Source organism: Pituophis catenifer, unplaced genomic scaffold, assembly GCF_029215685.1.
Source record: "Pituophis catenifer annectens isolate HBS135680 unplaced genomic scaffold, rPitCat1.0.hap2 SCAF_9, whole genome shotgun sequence".
Lineage (NCBI taxonomy): Eukaryota > Metazoa > Chordata > Lepidosauria > Squamata > Colubridae > Pituophis > Pituophis catenifer.
In genome coordinates this window covers 4,544,736-4,562,086 of record NW_027256889.1, presented here as the reverse complement: position 1 = coordinate 4,562,086, position 17,351 = coordinate 4,544,736, and the positions used below count along the sequence as shown (strand labels likewise).

Sequence of the window (17,351 nt, the reverse complement as noted above, 5' to 3'; positions counted from 1 at the left end):
GGTGATGTTGGGTCATCCCAACCAATCTCACAGGGTTGTTGTTGTTGTGGGGAAGATAGGAAGAGGAAGGGGTGTTGGAGATGTTCGCCCAGGGTTCGGCTGCTGGGGGTTCGGGGGAACCTCTAGCTAAGATTCTGTGTAGTTTGGAGAATTCCCAAATCCCACTCCTGGCTGGCCCTGCCCTTCCCCTCCCAGGAGTCCCCACAAGGACCGTTTTGGATGCAGGTAAGTGCAGGGCGTGTGTGGAGGCTCGGGGAGGCTGAAAAACAGGCCTACCAGACGTTCGGGAAGGCTGGGCCCGTTTCCGGCCTCCAAGGGGCTCCAGAGCCTGGGGAGGCCGGTTTCGCCCTCCCAAAGGCTCAAGAAAAGCCTCCGGAGTCCAGGGAGGGGAAAAATGCTTTCCCCCCCCCCCCGGTGGTGCAGGAGGCCAACTAGGCCACGCCCACCATGGCCACGCCCACCCAGCAACTGGGCAGAGAACCCCTTGCTAAAATTTTTGAAGCCCACCCGTGTTCGATGTGAGTTATTTGCAAAATATAATAAAGGCGAGATGCAAATAAATAAATGAATACATAGCCTGGGCCAAGAATGAGGACATCAGACGAGGCTATTTTAAAGGGGAATTCAAAAGGAAGATGTAGCCCTGGGGAATATTTTCCTTGCTTAGCTTTAGGCACCGCTAAACACACTTCGCACAATGACATGGTTTTTAACACTGTCCCTCCTGTGGAGGAGGTCCTTTCAAATCTGAGAAAGGGGAAGATCTTTTCTTTGGGAGATAAAACATCTTTTTCAGGCCTGCAAAAAATAGCATTGTCCTCTGAATCAATACAATAGCAATAGCACTTAGACTTATATACCGCTTCACACTGCTTTCCAGCCCTCTCTTAAGCGGTTTACAGAGTCAGCCTCTTGCCCCCAACAATCTGGGTCCACATTTGACTGACTTCAGAAGGATGAAAGGCTGAGTCGACCTTGAGCCGGTCAGAATCGAACTACTGGCAGTCAGCAGTTAGCCTGCAATACTGCATACTAACCACTGCACAGACGGAGGAAGAAAGGAAGACAGCAATAGCACTTAGATTTATATACCGCTTCACAGTGCTTTCCAGCCCTCTCTAAGTGGTTTACAGAGTCAGCCTCTTGCCCCCAACAATCTGGGTCCTCATTTTATTGACCTCGGAAGAATGGAAGGCCGAGTCAACCTTGAGCCGGTCAGAATCGAACTGCTGGCAGTCGGCAGAGTTCAGCCTGCAATACTCCACTCTAACCACAGCGCCCCCACAGCTCCTGCAAAGTTGGTCTTACTCCGTGCAACAATAGGAAAAACCCACGACGCTAAAATTCTCAGTTCCCGTGACTTTTGAGAGTTTCTAGTACAAGATGTTATTTTCTTGACACTCCTAGGATTGCTGTCCCAGATTTTGTGTTCAGATTACAAATTATTACCCCCACAAAAGTTGTAATAATTTTATTTTTTTTCCCCCTCGCCTCTTTGATGTCGTTGTGGTACGTGAACAACAAGTAGCAACCCAACCTCCGAAAAGGTTTTAAAAGCGAGAAAACCAACAAAGCGTTTCTGAGAATGGAGGTGGGGGAAGTAAATAAATAAATAAAGATTAAATATTTTTTGTTGTCGTAACCAATAGTTCCATAAAAACTAGACTGTCAGCACATTTCATAGCTCAGCCGAACAAGTTTATTTTTTCCCTGCAGGAAAGCAGTTTGAATACCCAAGAGCCACTGGGGAAAATAATTTCAAGTTTGCAGTCATAGGAAAATGGGGTGACCTAGAACTAAACAGCTTGACGGGGAGAAAATACTGAATTTTACTAATTTTCAGGTGCTGTGTTTTGCAAGCCGAGTGAAAAAGGGCGAGGTTTGCTTCGGTTCCCATTTTATTCTATAACAGGAAATTCTTGACTTTTAAAAAAAAATAGCAAATCGGGGGGGAATTTAAAACTAGCTGAGGCTGCATTCAGTTTGTTCCCTGAAGAATTACACCTCCTTGCCTCGTTTTAAGACTTTTAAATATTGTACTGCTGAATCTTAGCAAGGCCCCGCCACCAATTCAAGAACAGGGAAGGATTTACAAGCAAAATTGTCCTGGGAAATATATTCCCTCAAAACGGAAGGATTGTTTCCAATCAAATCAGCTGCACACCTGTATTCTTTATTTCTAGAATATTCTCAGTCATCCAGGCCAGCGATGGGTTTCACATTTTCTTACTACCGGTTCGCTTCATGAGCGTGCCCGATTCACACGCACGCCTGCCTTCCGTGCATGTGCCGGGCCTCAAAAATGTGCCTAAATAGGACAGAATAGAGATGGGGTGGGTTCAGATAGGTTCGGTTCACCTGAACCGATCCGAACCGGCTGAATCCCACCTCTGATCCAGGCCCAAAGGGGCTTTTTCAAAAGGCAACTGGACTTTGTTCTTCCATGAAGACATTTCACTTCTCATCCAAGAAGCTTCTTCGGTTCTCAGTGATATAATATAAAGACCCGTGATGGTGAATTTATGGCATGCATACGCGCGCCAGCCAGCTGATTTTTGGGCCTTCTGGGCCCACCAGAAATAGGGAAACAGGCTTTTTCCTGTCTCTGGAGGGCCTGGGGGGGGGGGGTGCGGGGAAAGGCTAGTTTTTTTTTTTCTCATCTGGCTCCAGATCCTCTCTATGCATCTGGGGAGGGCAAAAACAGCCTTCCTCACCCCCTCAGAGGCCCTCCGGAGGCCTGAAACGGCCCATTTTCCAACTCCCGGTTGGACAGGAAGTGACATTTTTTGCTGTCCCCAGCCTCTAGAGCCTGGGGAAGGGGGGTTGCGCGCACATGCGCAGGGCGGGGTGCATAGAATTATGGGTGTGGGCACACACACACGCGCAAACCTCCCCCATGCCCCTCCTGGCACGCGATGGCAAAAAGGCTAGCCATCACTGATATAGATCCTTATTATATAATGCAAACATAAATCCTATAAATTTCTAAGTCTAAATCCTTCCGTTCCCCACCATTCAATCAAAACTGAAGAAGCTTCTTGAAGGAGAAGCGAGACTTCTTCAAGAAAAAAACAAACACCTCTGGGATTACTACTGGAACAGAACTGGGGGGAGCTATGGTCCCTGTATGACTTGTGGACTTCAACTCCCAGAATTCCTGAGCCAGCCGAGGAATCTGGGAGTTGAAGTCCACAAATCATAAAGAGGCCATAATTCCCCACCCATTCTAGAGCAGGGGTCTCCAACCTAGGCAACTTTAAGTCTGGAGGACTTCAACTCCCAGAATTCCCCAGCCTGCTGACTGGGGAATTCTGGGAGTTGAAGTCCTCCAGTCTTAAAAGTTGCCAAGGTTGGAGACCGTTTGAGAGAGTTTAGTACAGGCTTTTGTAACCTCAACACAAAACTACCTGCCGTTACGATGAAGCCAATCTGATTTCAAGAGCACGTGCCTGCATGTCATTAGATTGTTATTTAGATAAAGCCTTTTGACAATACTTTTGACATCATCTTGTCGTCGCTTTCTGATTTATAATCTGATCTCTAATGAGCAGAGTTCCATCATCGCCATTCATCAGCCTGCAGAGGTGATGAAAAATGACAGGGCAAAGCTTTCTCCCGTGCTACACAATCGGCAAACCTTTCTTGACAGATGGATTCCTGTCTCCACCCAGCTGCTCCTAGCTAGGTTGAGCTTTCCCTGGTTTTCTGCTGGAAATCTGTGTTCTGTATGTTTCCCCACTGCATGAGCAGAGTTCTCTGGGAATAACAGCAGAAGAACTGGATAGGAGGCCCTTGCCTTCATGTCAAGGGAACATGGGGGGCGGGGAGAAAGAACAGGTACCGCTGGTTAGATTTTTATAAATTTTCCTTCAAAAAGGTGATACGGATAATCCTTGTGACCCCGATTGAACCCCCAAATTTATGTTGTTAAGCAAGACAGTTGTTAACTGACTTTTGCCCCCCTTTTATGACCTTCCTTGCCACTTCTTGTTAAGTGAATCGCTGCAAGTTGTTAAGTTAGTAAGACGGTTGTGAAGTGAATCTGGCTTCCCCTACTGACTTGGCTTGTCAGAAGGTTGCCAAAGGGGATCACGTGACCCCGGGACACTGCGACTGTCATAAATATAAGTCAGTTGCCAAGCATCCGAATTTTGATCCCATGACTATGGGGAAGGTGCAACGGTCAGAAGTGTGAAAAAATGATGTCACTTTTTTCAGTGTTGTTGTAACTTCAGTCCAGAGGTGGTATTCAGCGGGTTTGGACCGGTTCGCCCGATATCTGTAGCGGAAATCATGGGAAACCCAGGCTCTATGCCCGTTATGGTGAACCTATGGCACATGTGCCACGCGTAACCATATTGGTGGGCATGTGAGCTCAGCTCCGATTTTCGGGCCTTCTGGGCCCACCAGAAGTAGGGAAACAGGCTGTTTCCTGCCTCCGAAGGACCTTGGGGGGGGGGGAAGGCCAGTTTTTTTCTTTCTCCCCAGCCTCCAGAGCCTTTCTAGGAGTCTGGGGAGGGCAAAAGCAGCCTATTGTAAATCGAGGACTACCTTCATTTCAATGGGTTGGGATTAAACAGACACACACACACGCTTCCTGTCTTTCACTGAATTGCGTTACACACACACACACTCCCTATCTTTCTTTGGGTTGGGATTAAACACGCAGCTGCCTATCACGCTTCTCTCCCCCATAATTCCATCTTCAAATAAATCGGTAGTTAATCAGCATCACACTGGCTATTTTGAATTTTTGTTTAACTGTGGCGACAAGTTGCATCCTTTTATTAAGGAGAGACGAGCGCTCCCACAATCCCGAGCCCTTGTTTGCACCCTATGCCACACTGTTGACGCACAGACATTAATTCACCAACGGGCCCCCCCCTTCTTGAACGCCGCCTCTCGCGCGCATGTCCTTCAGTTCTTCTGAAGTTAAGACTGACGTGAGACCTTCAAGTGCTTGAGGTAGGAAAATCCAAGAGGACGCTCGGTAGCCGTGAGCCCACCGCCAACTTCTCCTTCACAAAGTCTGCCGTTCTGAAACGGGAGGTATAGAAGAGGAGCAGCGCGGTTCTGCACGGCTGCCCTTTCGAGATGTGGGGGCGCAGAGGCACCCCGGAGTCCCTGGCGAGTCGCTTCATCTCACCTCCAAGGTGGAAAACCAAACATGTCCGACAGTGGCCTACGCAGCCACCTGCTGGCAGCATCCAGTAGCCGGGCAATTTCTACAGAGAAGACACAGCAGCTCCATCCCTATTTCTGACATCTCACTATTCCAGGTCATTGCCTCACTACTTGACAAACGGTCGGGCCGGCGGCCTTCCCCGACAACTACTACTACACGTCTCCTAGGAGGGAGGATCCTCTTGCCGTTTCTCATAGAGAGGACTTTGGGGCCGGGAGAGCCCCCTTCGGCTCACAGAAGAACCTGCCGTTCAGGCTGTAGCTGCCCTCCTGTCCTCCCCGCACGTCGAAATCGATGGTGACTTCCTCGATCTCCTCGTGGCTGTTCTGGACGGTGCTTTTCCCGTGCAGTTCCTTCAGGTGGCGCCGCAGGCCCGGCTTGTGCGTGAAGTGCATCTCGCAGTAGTTGCACTTGTGGGGCTTGATGCCGCTGTGGAGGTTGAGGTGGTCCTGCAAGGTGGCGTTCTGGGTGAAGCACTTGCGGCAGATGGGGCACTGGAAGGGCTTGAAGCCCGTGTGAACCCGGATGTGCCGCGTCAGGTTGCTCTTCTGCGAGAAGACCTTGCCGCAGCGAAGGCACAGGAAAAGCTTGTGCTCTTGCACGTGGCTGACCAAGTGGCCCAGCTGCTGGAACACCCGGCTGCAACGGGGGCAGCGGTAAGGCCGCTCCAAACCCGGGACCTTCCACGAGGCCACCCCGCTGCCCGTCCTCCACTCCCGGTAGTTGATAGCCGGGCCGTGGCGATGACGGTGCAAGGGGTAGTTCCTCCACTGAGAAGAAGGCGAGGACGTCGTGGAAGGGAAAGGGAGCCCTTTGCCGCCCATCTCGTCGTCGTAGCAACCCTGCAGGTAGCTGCGGGTGATCTCCACGGCGGAGTTGATGAGGGAGAGGGAAATGGCGGGAGAGGCGGAGCCGTGGGAGCTGCGGGGGGTGAACTCCACAGCCGCCATCTTGTTTTCTTCGCAGTCTCCTTTGCCCGGGGTGGAAGAGGGCTGCTTCTCCCTCTCTTCCTCCTCCTCCTCCTCCTCTCCGTCTTGCTGTTCACTGCTCTCCTCCTCCTGCTTCTCCTGCAGCAGGGCGTCCGCCTTCGGGACTAGGTAGTGGGAGACGGCTTGAGCGCAGCGTTCTACCACATGGCCCATCTGCAAGAAGGACGCCGCCGTCAAGTAGTTGACCAGTTCCTTGATGGGCACATCCAGGCACCCTGTGTAGCAGGACAGCAGAAGCTGGCGCCCGATCTCCGGGCTCTGGAAGAGGGAGACCGTCACCTCTTGGGAATCGTTGAGCAGGAACTGGTCACGCAGGAAAGGGGAGCAGGCCGCGAAAACCACGCGGTGGCCGGGAACCCGCAGGTCGTTCACCTGCACCGTCACGTCGCAGAAGCGGCGCTGTTCCCGCAGCTGGTCCATGCGGTGCAGAACACCATCGCCGTAACCGGGAAAGCGGAACTGCAGCTGCTCGCAGGCTGGGGCCATTATGATATGCCTGGAAGAGAAAAGACGAAGGAGAAGGAAGATGTCAACCCTGAAGTGAACTTGGCTGTGGCCATCTTGGAAGCTTCAGGGTTGCCATGAAGCAGAAGGGACAGGGAGGGGGAGGGGGAAATAGTTAGATGGGGTTTTGTAGCCAAAACAAAAAATGCTTTCCTGTGGGAACCAAGGACGTTCTCACAGGTGGCTGGCCAGAGGAGCGAAGTAACCAAACAACCAGCCAGCACCTGGATCGGACAGCGTGACTTATGACTTGGGGGGAAAGGGGAAACTTTTACTTTTTAATAAGGTGAAAAGCCGCGGGAACTTTCAGAGTCGGCTTTCACCAGTTGTGACAATATGATGTATCCAATAAATTGTCCTTTGAGGATCAATTAAGGCACCAGACAAAGAAACTGGGTGGCGGTGAATTCTAGTCCAGCCTTACTCATGAAAACCGGCTGGGTGACTTCGGACCGATCACCAGGAGATGGTGAGTTCTAGTCCTGTTTTAGATGTGAAAAAACTGGATGACCTTTGGGGAGTCATTCTCTCTCAGCCCAGCCTACCGCACAGGATTGTCATGCTGGGATAAAATAGGAGGGGAAAAAAAGGAGTATTAGATACGTTGGCTGCCTTGGGTTGTTTATAAAGAAGAATAAAGGTGGGATATAAAATAAATAAAATAAATGTGATTGATTTTGAACTTTTGCGTTCCCCATAACTATTCCACGAAAGCAAGGGTTTAAAGTCATTTTTTTTTTTGCAAGTTCAGATAGACTGAGAAACTCAACTTTACAGAACTTGTCTTGGTCATTTTAGCCAAACCTGGTTGATATGGGTACCAAACCGCCAAATCTGGTCCTTGTTTACGGTTGAATCCTCATTTCGAATTCATTTCACAACTAAATCTAATAGGATGGAAAAATAAAAGAATTTCAAAAATGTTAATAATCGTGAAGAGTTTGCCTAAATGGATAGGGAAGGCTTGGATTACTTGACACCCGGCCTTTTCCTTTTTTTTATTTTTCAAAATAAAAACCTCGCTTGGAAGCAGCAAATTATTTTGATTTCGTCCCCCACGTGCCCTCTTTACTACTATTCCCGAAAGCGTCCTACGCAGTCGGAGCAACGAGCGCGCGTCTCCTTGCGCTGCGGTCCCCTCTCCCGTACGCAACCTGCGGGCCAGCCGTCGTCCGTTACGCTGTTGGCGCGCGCGGGAGTGGGGGGGGGGTCCTTTTGCATTCCAAAGCTGTTCGTAGAGCGACCCCTGGAGGCGCCTTTGCCCGTCGCGGTACGCTATTTGCGCACCTGCTCGTTCCTGAAACGCCTACTCAGAGACGGCGTTTACGCTCGCCGCCTAAGGGGTGCTGGCTCTTTATAACAGGACGTACGTCGCGCTTGTGGAGCCACTCACCTCACCGCCGCCTCGGCCACCTAATTGCCTCTTTCCAAGGGCCGCCTTCGGGTTTGAAGCCCTCCAAGACGGCCGCTTCGCATCGGCTCCCCTAGGCCTGCTCGCAGCACCTCGGCTGCGCCGCCATCTTGGAATCCGCCTCTCAAAGGGTCCGGGACTTTTTCCTCCCAGGCGGGATTGCTCCGCGTCGCCACCCGCCTCCGGGGCGCAGCACAAGGGGGACCTCCGAGAGCGGGTGGGGGAGTGAAGGGTCATGCAAAGCGCTGGTATCACTCCGCGGGAAAGAGTCCCAAGGCTCAGTTCTTCTGACGCCCCATTGGAAGCATAGCTGTCCCCCCCCCCTCCAGTCGTTCCTGTCTCTCTGGTGGAACCTCCCCCCCCCCCACACCCCCACAAGTTGGTGCCTCCAGAGGGTTGGACTACAACTCCCATCTCCCAGGCTATCAGGGTGAGAGGGGAGTTACAGTATAATGCATCTACTCAGTCCTTCTGAACTTTGTAGGTCTCTCAAGTGCATTATCCCCAAACTGGTGCCCTGCAGTTGCATTGGACTGCAACTCCAATCCTGCCAGCTGCGGAGATGGGAGTTGTAGTCCAACCCTCTGAAGGCACCAATTTGGGGTATGTACGTTGCAAATAGAGAAACAGGAACAACTGGAGGGGAGAGTTCAGCTTCCTATGGGGCGACCGAAGGACTGAGTAGATGAATTGGACTGGAACTCCGCTCCCACTTGCCAGCTGGGAAGATGGGAGTTGTAATCCAACCCTCTGGAGCATGGGGTCTCCAACCTTGGCAACTTTTAAGACTTGTGGACTTCAACTCCCAGAATTCCTCAGCCAGTTGGGAGTTGAAGTCCACACGTCTTAAAAGTTGCCAAGGTTGGAGACCCCGTGCTCCAGAGGGTTGGACTACAACTCCCATCTCCCAGGCTATCAGGGTGAGAGGGGAGTTCCAGTCCAATGCATCTACTCAGTCCTTCGGTCGCCCCATAGGAAGCTGAGCTCTCCCCTCCGGTTGCTCCTGTTTCTCTATTTGCAACGTACCCCAAATTGGTGCCTTCAGAGGGTTGGACTACAACTCCCCTCTTCCCCAGCTGGCAGGGTTGGAGTTGCAGTCCAAGCAGGGCACCAGCTTGGGGATAATGTACTTGAGAGACCTACAAAGTTAAATAACGGAGCAATCCATGGAGTGCAACTGAGAAAGAAAACAGAATCCTAAATCCTTAAGTAAGTTCTTCAGGATAGTAATATTCATATGATCGGGTTGATAACAGAATAAGAGAGGTGGAAGGGACCTTGGAGGTCTTCTAGTCCAACCCCCTGCTCAGGCAGGAGACCCTCTACTAGACCATTTCAAAACAAGAGCTTGTTCGGTCTGTTCTTAAAAACCTCCAGTGAGGAGCACCCACAATTTCTGGAGGCCAACCCGTTCCACTGATTAATTGTTCTGTCAGGAATTTTCTCCTTAGTTCCAGGTTGCTTCTCTCCTTGATTAGTTTCCATCCCTTGCATCTTCTGATGTTCTGACCCACCTACTAGATCAAGACACTGGATCTGTTCCAGTGGTGGGATCCGGTGAACCGGTGGTGGCAGTGGGAGGCTGTGCCCACCTGCCCGCTTCTGTGCATGCACGGAAGCATCTTGTACGAAGTCACACATGCACGGCCACGAGTGAACCAGTAGCGATGGGATTTGCAACCCACTACTGATAGAATAGAATAGAATAATTTTATTTCTATACCGCCCTTCTCCCGAAGGACTCAGGGCGGTGTACAGCCTATTAAAAACACAAGACAACATCAGTTAAAATAGTTTTAAAACTATTAAATGAATTCGGCTCAATTTAAAACCCCAGGAATTTAAAACACCCAATTTAAAATTGTTATGTTGATAGCCCAGCCTGGCGGATCTGTTCCCCTAATTTTTCCTTCCCACCACAGCTCTGTGAGGCAAGTTGAATTGAGAAATAACCAGCCTGAAATTACAAGATAGCGGGACGCTTGCTTCCTCCTTTACACATCCTTCCTCATTTGGCACAAAACCGCAATTCTCGTGCCGTTTCCTGAGTTGGAGGTGCAGGAAAAGTTCTCGGGCCGGCCTTGTCCTCAGACAAGGTTACAAACAGCTGATAGATCAGATGTTCGCAAGAGAATCACTCTGCGTATCCTGCAAATGTTCTTGGGGGTCATAAAATTCAAGATTGCAGCCAGTTTTGTCAGACCGCACCCCCACAGAAGATAGTGTTATCTTGACTCCTTCCTTCCTCTCTCCCCACCCGATATCCTGAATTGAAATTGTTTGCGGGGGAAAAATCCTTCTATATCCAAAACTAGCCGCTAATAAGCATGTGACTATATTTCTGTAGTTCTACAAAACCTCTGAAGCAGGGGTGAAATCTAGCAGGTTCTGACAGGTTCTGGAGAACCGGTAGTGGAAATTTTGAGTAGTTCGGAGAACTGGCAAATACCACCTCTGGCTGGCCCCAGAGTGGGGTGGGAATGGAGATTTTGCAGTATCCTTCCCCAAGGAGTGGGGAGGGAATGGGGATTTTGCAGTATCCTTCCCCAAGGAGTGGGGAGGGAATGGAGATTTTGCAGTATCCTTCCCCTGCCCCGCCCACCAACCCCCGCCCACTGAACCATTAGGGAAAAATTTTTAGATTTCACCCCTGCTCTGAAGGCAGACTTTGCATGCAGAGCGTCAAAAAGCAGAAAGAAATGCTGTGAGATTGAAAATGGGAATTAAGGCATTTTTCTCTTTTTAATCAAACTTGGCATTCATATTCTGATTCACCGAAGATTATATTAATCTTGGGGTTTGGATTAACGGTTAGGCTGAGAACTATATTCAGGGTTTACATCACAACTGGCAAAGACACAATGCCTTGGGAATTCTCCCAAGTGCCAATCTCTGGATTTTTGGTTTTTCTTGAAGACGTTTTGCTTCTCATCCAAGAAGCTTCTTCAGTTCTGACTGAATGGTGGAAGATGGATTTATTTTCCTCTTAGTCATCTGGTCGTTAGCACTCTCTTGAGAGATATTGAGGCTACTTGGAGGCTTATCTCTGTGCCCCCAGGGTCACTTGAATAGGTGTGGAAATGGGTGTGGAACCGTCTTGGAACTGGTGAAAGGATTGTGTTGTAAACAGGAGATAAGTGGTGTCATTTCCCTCCTCCTCTGTTGAGACAGGGCTGTTCAATTTTGACATAAATGGCCTCTTTGACCCCTCTTTCAAACCAGCAACCCTCTGTGTCCAAAATGTGAATTTTGCTATCTTCAAAAGAGTGGCCTTTTGTCTTTCAAATGCAGATGGGCTACTAAATCTTGTCCTGATGGGTTTGTTCTCCTATATTGAGCCATGAAACAGCTCATCAGAAAGGTGCTAATGGCCAGATGACTGCAAGGAACATAAATCTATTCTCCACCAGTCAGAACTGAAGAAGCTTCTTGGATGAGAAGCAAAACGTCTTCAAGGAAAAACAAAGTCCACATGTTTTCTGAGGTTTTCGCGGGTGTTTGTATGTAGGTCTTTGGTTATTCGGGTTTTCGCCCGTGTAAAATTGGAAGCGTCTTGGCGACGTTTCGACGAAGTCTCATTCGTCATCTTCAGGCTGGTGTTTTTGGCTTCGTGCTTCTGACACGAAGCCGAAAACACCAGCCTGAAGATGACGAATGAGACTTCGTCGAAACGTCACCAAGACGCTTCCAATTTATGCGGGAGAAAACCCGAATAACCAAAGACACACACACACACACACATATATATAGAAGAGGCGATAGACATCACGATCTCCGGAACGTTTAAAAGTTTAAAATTTTTTATTTTAAAACTTGTGCTAAACTTTCGTCGGCCCCTACCGACTTCGTCAGAGTATAAAATCCCCATTGACGAAGTCGGTAGGGGCCGACGAAAGCTTAGCACAAGTTTAAAATAAAATTTTTTAAACTTTTAAACGTTCCAGAGATCGTGATGTCTATCGCCTCTTCTATAACTATACCTGGAACTCGCATCTTTAGGACAATTCTTTATATATTTGCTTTCTTCTCTTATTGTAGGTTTTTGTATGTATTTTTATTCAACCAGGTATTTTCCTACGTAAACCAAGTTTCTCAAATTGCAGCCATAGCTCAGTGAAATCAATAGGCAGCAAAATGCATGCTTGCTGTCTGAAGAAGCCTAGGATAGTGGATAGTGGATGTGATTTCACTGAGCTATGGCTGCAATTTGAGAAACTTGGTTTACGTGGGAAAATACCCAGTTGAAGAAAAATACATACATACATACATACATACATACATACATACATACATACATATATATATATATATATATATATATATATATATATATATATATATATATGACTGTGGAGAGGCAGATCAGAACTTCTCATCCAGTTCATAAGTTTTTACAGCTGCGTTTTTTTTTTTTCCCAACCTTACCTGGAATTTACTTCCACACGACACTCCCCTCCCTACCCCACCCACCCCCACCCCCGTTTCAACCTCCAAGTACAGAGGAAACGTCACTCAAAATCAAACCAGCTTTTATTTACAAAAATAAGTTCTCCTGCTTAGCCCCAGAAGCAAGCAGAAAACCGCAGCTTTTCGGAGAGGTTCCCGTGTTCCCGAGACCTTCCCTCCCCCCCCCTCGGTTTATAATAACAACAGCGTTCCCCCAAGGCAACCCGGTGAAGTGGATAGAAAAGAGAATTGTGAGAACGGAAAAAAATTTTTTTTCAGTGCAAGGCAAAGTATTTCACTCAAAACATGGCTGACACCCTGGTTTTGGGGAGGGGGGGCGCGCAATGAGGCAAGGCAGTGACTGTGAATACTTTTTGTGCAAATGAGCGGAAGACTCAAAAGTGTTTGAAGGGTTAACTCATTGGCTGGCCCGCATGGACCAAACACCATCATCCTCTCCCTCTGTGTGTGCCAAGAGGAAGGCCAGGGTTGTGCTTCCGGTGGCTAGGAATGGATTCTTAGGATTTGATAGAAAGTCACACACACACACCCGTCCCACCCCCAAGTACATCTCCCTAAAAATCTTCACCTAATACTGAGATCAAAAAGTGTGTGTGTGTGTGGGGGGTGGAAAGGTAAGTGAGGGCCAAGGCGAGTTGTAAACTGGGAGGCCGAGAATATTCTGCTCGGACTCGACACAAAGAAAGAAAAACCGGCTGTAGAGTTTTACGCAGCTTTTTTTTTTTTTTTTTCCTTTTTAAAAAAATCCAAACAGGTCTATAAAAGCATCCTTCCGGAGAGATGAAAAGAACGGAGACGTCGGGACAAACGGTCGCCCCAGGTTCGGTTAGCCACGGAGTCAGGCAGCAAGAGCGATTTCCCCTTCGAGGGTTTTGGAGGAGTCCATCCAAAGTGTGAAGGGGAAGGGGGGGGGGGAGAAAGCACCACTGCAAATTGCACACCATGTCGAGACACAAGGTCTGAGGGTGGGGATAGGATGGGAGGGGGGGCCCCTCAGGCCCCCACCCCTCTGCCCGAGGTGCTACTCGAAGAGCCAGAATCCTGGCCGGGAATGATAGCGGCGTTTAAGATGGGACCGGCAGTCGGAGGCGTGCTGATATTCTTGGCTTTGTTTTGCTGGTCCAAGGAACGGCCCCCAGTTTGGGGTTCTGGAGTTTTGCTGGTGGTTTGAGCCTCCTCGTTGGGCATAGCGGTCCTGGTTTCTGCCGTTGGATTGTGCGACGCTTTGTGTTGAGGGAGGACTCCGTTCTCCTGGATGGGAGGGAGGTCGGCATTCACAGCCACAGCCGGAGAAGTTCGCTCCAGTTTGCGATGTTTCGGGAGGGCGGCCGGGGGCGGTGGGGGGGCAGCGTCGGAAGGGACCAGAATGCTCCGGATGAGCTCTGTGCAGACGGCCGAGGCCTGGCGGGTTTCGCGGCACAACTGGGACAGGCTGAGAAAGCCGTGGGGCAAATCTTGCACCACTCGCAGAGTGACCGGCTGACCGAGGGCCCGCAACCTCTGGGCAAACATCACGGAGTCGTCCAACATGGGATCCAGAGCACACGCCTAAGGAGAAGAAATGGTCGGAGCCTGTAAATCAGGGTGAAATGCTCCCGGTTCGGACCGGATCGCCTGATCCGGTAGCGAAGGCGGTGGGTGGTTCGGAGAACCAGTAGCAAAAATCCTTGCCCCCCCCACCATGCCCAGTTGAGCCGTGCGATCATCAGAGGCTTTTTTTTTTATTTTTAAAAGCATGTTTTCTACAATCTCTTTGGCCGAAAAAAATGCTTTTAAAAGTAAAAAAAAAAAAAAGCCTCTGATGATCGCGCGGCTCAGCTGGGATCGTCAGAGGCTTTTAAAAGCCTTTTTTTCTACAACCTCTTCGGCCGAAGAAGTTGTAGAGAAAATGTTTTTAAAAGAAAAAAAAAAGCCTCTGACGATCAGGCAACTCAGCTGGGATCTTCAGAGGCTTTTAAAAGCATTTTTTTTACAACCTCTTCTGGGAGTTGAAGTCCACCCATCTTCAAGCTACCAAGGTTGAGAAACACTGGGGTAGGCTATGTGCAAGCCCGCTCACTCCCCAACTTCCACATCTACCCAACCCTACTCTCACCCCCTCTTACCCCACCCCCTTTCCCGGCCCCTGCCCCGGCGTGCTCACCACGATATGGATCGGAGGGAGTCCCTTCAACATTTCATCCGGGGCTAAAAGGGGAGACATGAAGGGGTTCTTGACGATGGGCGACATCTCCAGAGGCAGGCTGGCGCCAGGCTGGCTGCTGCGTAGCGGCTGGAAGCCGTCAGGAAACATCAAGCTCTCGCGTTTCCTGGAGGAGAAGGCCTCTTGGTCCTGGTCAGAGAAGAAGAAGGTGGGCTGATCTTCGGGGTCTGGAGTGGTAGAGCTTGAGCCTCGCTGGACATCGGGGGACCCCAAGAAATTTTGACACGTCTGGCTCTTCTTCCGGGAATCTTTATGGCTGGCAAATGTCTTCGATTTCAGGCTCGTCTCGGAGGCGCTTTTCCTCAAGGCTTCTGCACGGAACAAAAGAGTAACAGAGTTGGAAGGGACTTGGAGAATCCCAGGGTCAAATGATTCGCAACCTTCCCAGCGTCTTCGGACAAGCGAAGTCAATGGGGGAAAGCAAGATTTTCATTTCTAACCACCCACCGAGCAAAAATTTCCATCGTTAAGCAAAGCAGTTCGGTGAGTTTTGCCCCATTCTACGACCTTATGTGGCCGCCGTTGTTAAGCGAAGCACTGCAGCCGTTAAGTGAATCTGGCTTCCCCGCTGACTTTGGCTTGTCAGGAGGTCGCAAAAGGGGGATCATGTGACCCTGGGGACACTGCGACAGTCACAAACACACGCCGGTTTTGCCAAGCGCCTGAATTTTGATCACACGTGACCCCGGGGAATGCTGCAACGGTCGTAAGTGTGAAAAGCCGGCCACGGGTTGCTTTTTTGAGGCGCCGTTGCAACTTCCAATGGTTGCAAAATGAACAATTTAGTCGAGCACCCCGTGTAGTTACAAAGCCCTGAGTTTTGAAAGCAGCGGCGCCTTATTTCGGCGAGAGAAAGGACAGGTCCTACCAAGTGCTGGAATTAGTAAGGCGTTTGGGAGCATCGGCACCAGCCGGCTACGGGACGCCATAGGGAGCCCGGATGGTTTCTTAGAGCTGGTGCCACGTCTGCCGCGGGAAGGCGAAGAAGAGGAAGGCAGGAGTAGACGAAGCAGAGGAGCCGGCAGCCTGGAGCCCGAATGAACCCCTTCTTACCATTTCCTGCACCCGCCCTGTTGTGCTTGCCTGTCTTGTCCATCAAAGAGCCAACCAAGGCGGACGCACCCAGGCGCAAATCTCGGAAGAGGAGGGCCGTGTTATGGCGCATCATGTTCATGGGGTCCAGTTTCTCCAAGGTCAAGTCGTCTGGCTGCTCGGACTCCATTCCTTAGGGTTGGGAGACAAAAAAAAAAGTGAGGAAGGTTGAAGTACCGTATTTTTCGGAGTATAAGACAGACAACCAGCATCTTGAACTGGGTCCAATCCTTCCTAAATTCCTCCAGTTCCGACACAGATGCTTGGTTTTCTGTTGCCAGACCCATCTTGGTCCCTTCTTGTCCCACCTCCCTAAATGTGGGAGCCCCCCCTCTCCCCATTTTCCCTCACCTGCGTAGGCACTGAGGCATTTGCACAAGACGCTGAGAGGCAGGAGCGGGTCCAGCAGCGTGAGAAGGCGCGAGGGCGAGGCGGCGGCCTCCAAGAGGGTGACGGGGTAGGCCGCCATGATCCCATCCGGCATCTTGATCCCAAAAGAAGCGGCGCGCATGGAGACGGTGATGCAGAGGTTGCCGCCGGCGCTGTCCCCGGCAAGGCACACCGTTTGTGCTGTGGAGCCTGCCGAGGGACAGAAAGGAAGAGGAGTCAGAACCGGGATGGTGGCGACGAAGAGAGAGAAACAGAGAAACGAAATGACAGATTAACAGAAGTTGGAAGGGACCTTGTAGGTCATCTAGTCCAACCCCCCACCCAAGCAGGAGACCCTACACCATTTCTGACAAATGGTAGTCCAGTGATGAAACTCCCACAAATTCTGAGGGAAAGCTATTCAATTGATTGTTCTCACTGACAGAAAATTTCTCCTTATTTCCAGGTTGAATCTCTCCTTGATCAGTTTCCATCCATTATTCCTTGTCTGGCCTTCGGGTGCCTTGGAAAATAGCGTGACCCCTCCTCTCTGTGGCAGCCCCTCCAATATTGGAAGACTGCTATCCTATCTCCCCTGGTCCTTCTCTTCACTAGACTAGCCATGCCCAGTTCCTGCAATCGTTCATCGTATGTTTAATGGTTTGCGGTCTGTGTGTTTGTTTGTTTGTGGTCTGCAGGTCCAAAACTAAAATGGTGGGCATGATCTTGTGATTCCAAGTATTGCCACTGCAGCTGTAATCTCCTCAGCTGTTTTGAGGATAAGAAGCACACCTGAAACTGATGAATCTTAAGATCGGAGTACAGACAGACAGACAGACAGACAGACAGACAGACAGACACGTACAAAATTAAGATAAATTCTCTCAGGGTCTCCCTTGGGGAAAAAAAGGCAACATTCAAAATTCCCCTACCCTGTTTGTAGATGTTTCCCAGACTCCCCCACTTTTAATTACTGACTTATAGGTGGCCATGCTATGAACTGATTCCCAAAAGAAGTAGACTTGTTTCGACAAATATAATGAAATATGAGACTCATTTATATAAAATACAGTAGGTTAAAGAAACATATAACTATCAAGTGCATTAGAAATATAGGCGTACTTGAATAAT

At 49.8% G+C, this 17,351-nt stretch overlaps 2 protein-coding genes across 2 annotated transcripts in view; both read right to left on the bottom strand.

Moving 5' to 3' along the window:
* Nucleotides 1-4,772: 4,772 nt before the first annotated feature.
* LOC139321280 (zinc finger and BTB domain-containing protein 26-like) lies at nucleotides 4,773-8,212 on the bottom strand. Its single transcript, XM_070949950.1, has 2 exons — nucleotides 8,072-8,212; nucleotides 4,773-6,670 (listed from the first exon to the last, which is right to left on the bottom strand). Exon 2 carries the CDS (start codon nucleotides 6,658-6,660, stop codon nucleotides 5,377-5,379), a length of 1,284 nt encoding a protein of 427 aa, XP_070806051.1. The 5' UTR covers nucleotides 6,661-6,670; nucleotides 8,072-8,212; the 3' UTR covers nucleotides 4,773-5,376.
* Nucleotides 8,213-12,601: 4,389 nt separating this feature from the next.
* The window catches only part of LIPE (lipase E, hormone sensitive type), a 32,935-nt gene continuing 28,185 nt past the window's right edge, over nucleotides 12,602-17,351 (bottom strand). Inside the window, exons 7-10 of the mRNA XM_070950234.1 lie at nucleotides 16,203-16,430; nucleotides 15,813-15,983; nucleotides 14,700-15,070; nucleotides 12,602-14,104 (exon numbers count right to left, since the gene is read on the bottom strand). Coding sequence (XP_070806335.1) covers nucleotides 13,550-14,104; nucleotides 14,700-15,070; nucleotides 15,813-15,983; nucleotides 16,203-16,430 — 1,325 coding nt within the window. The 3' untranslated portion in view covers nucleotides 12,602-13,549. The remainder of the gene's footprint in view (nucleotides 14,105-14,699; nucleotides 15,071-15,812; nucleotides 15,984-16,202; nucleotides 16,431-17,351) is intronic.

Bases quoted from the DNA above. Each gene is read 5' to 3' on its own strand.
- LOC139321280 (XM_070949950.1), bottom strand. From the start codon at position 6,660: ATGGCCCCAGCCTGCGAGCAGCTGCAGTTCCGCTTTCCCGGTTACGGC.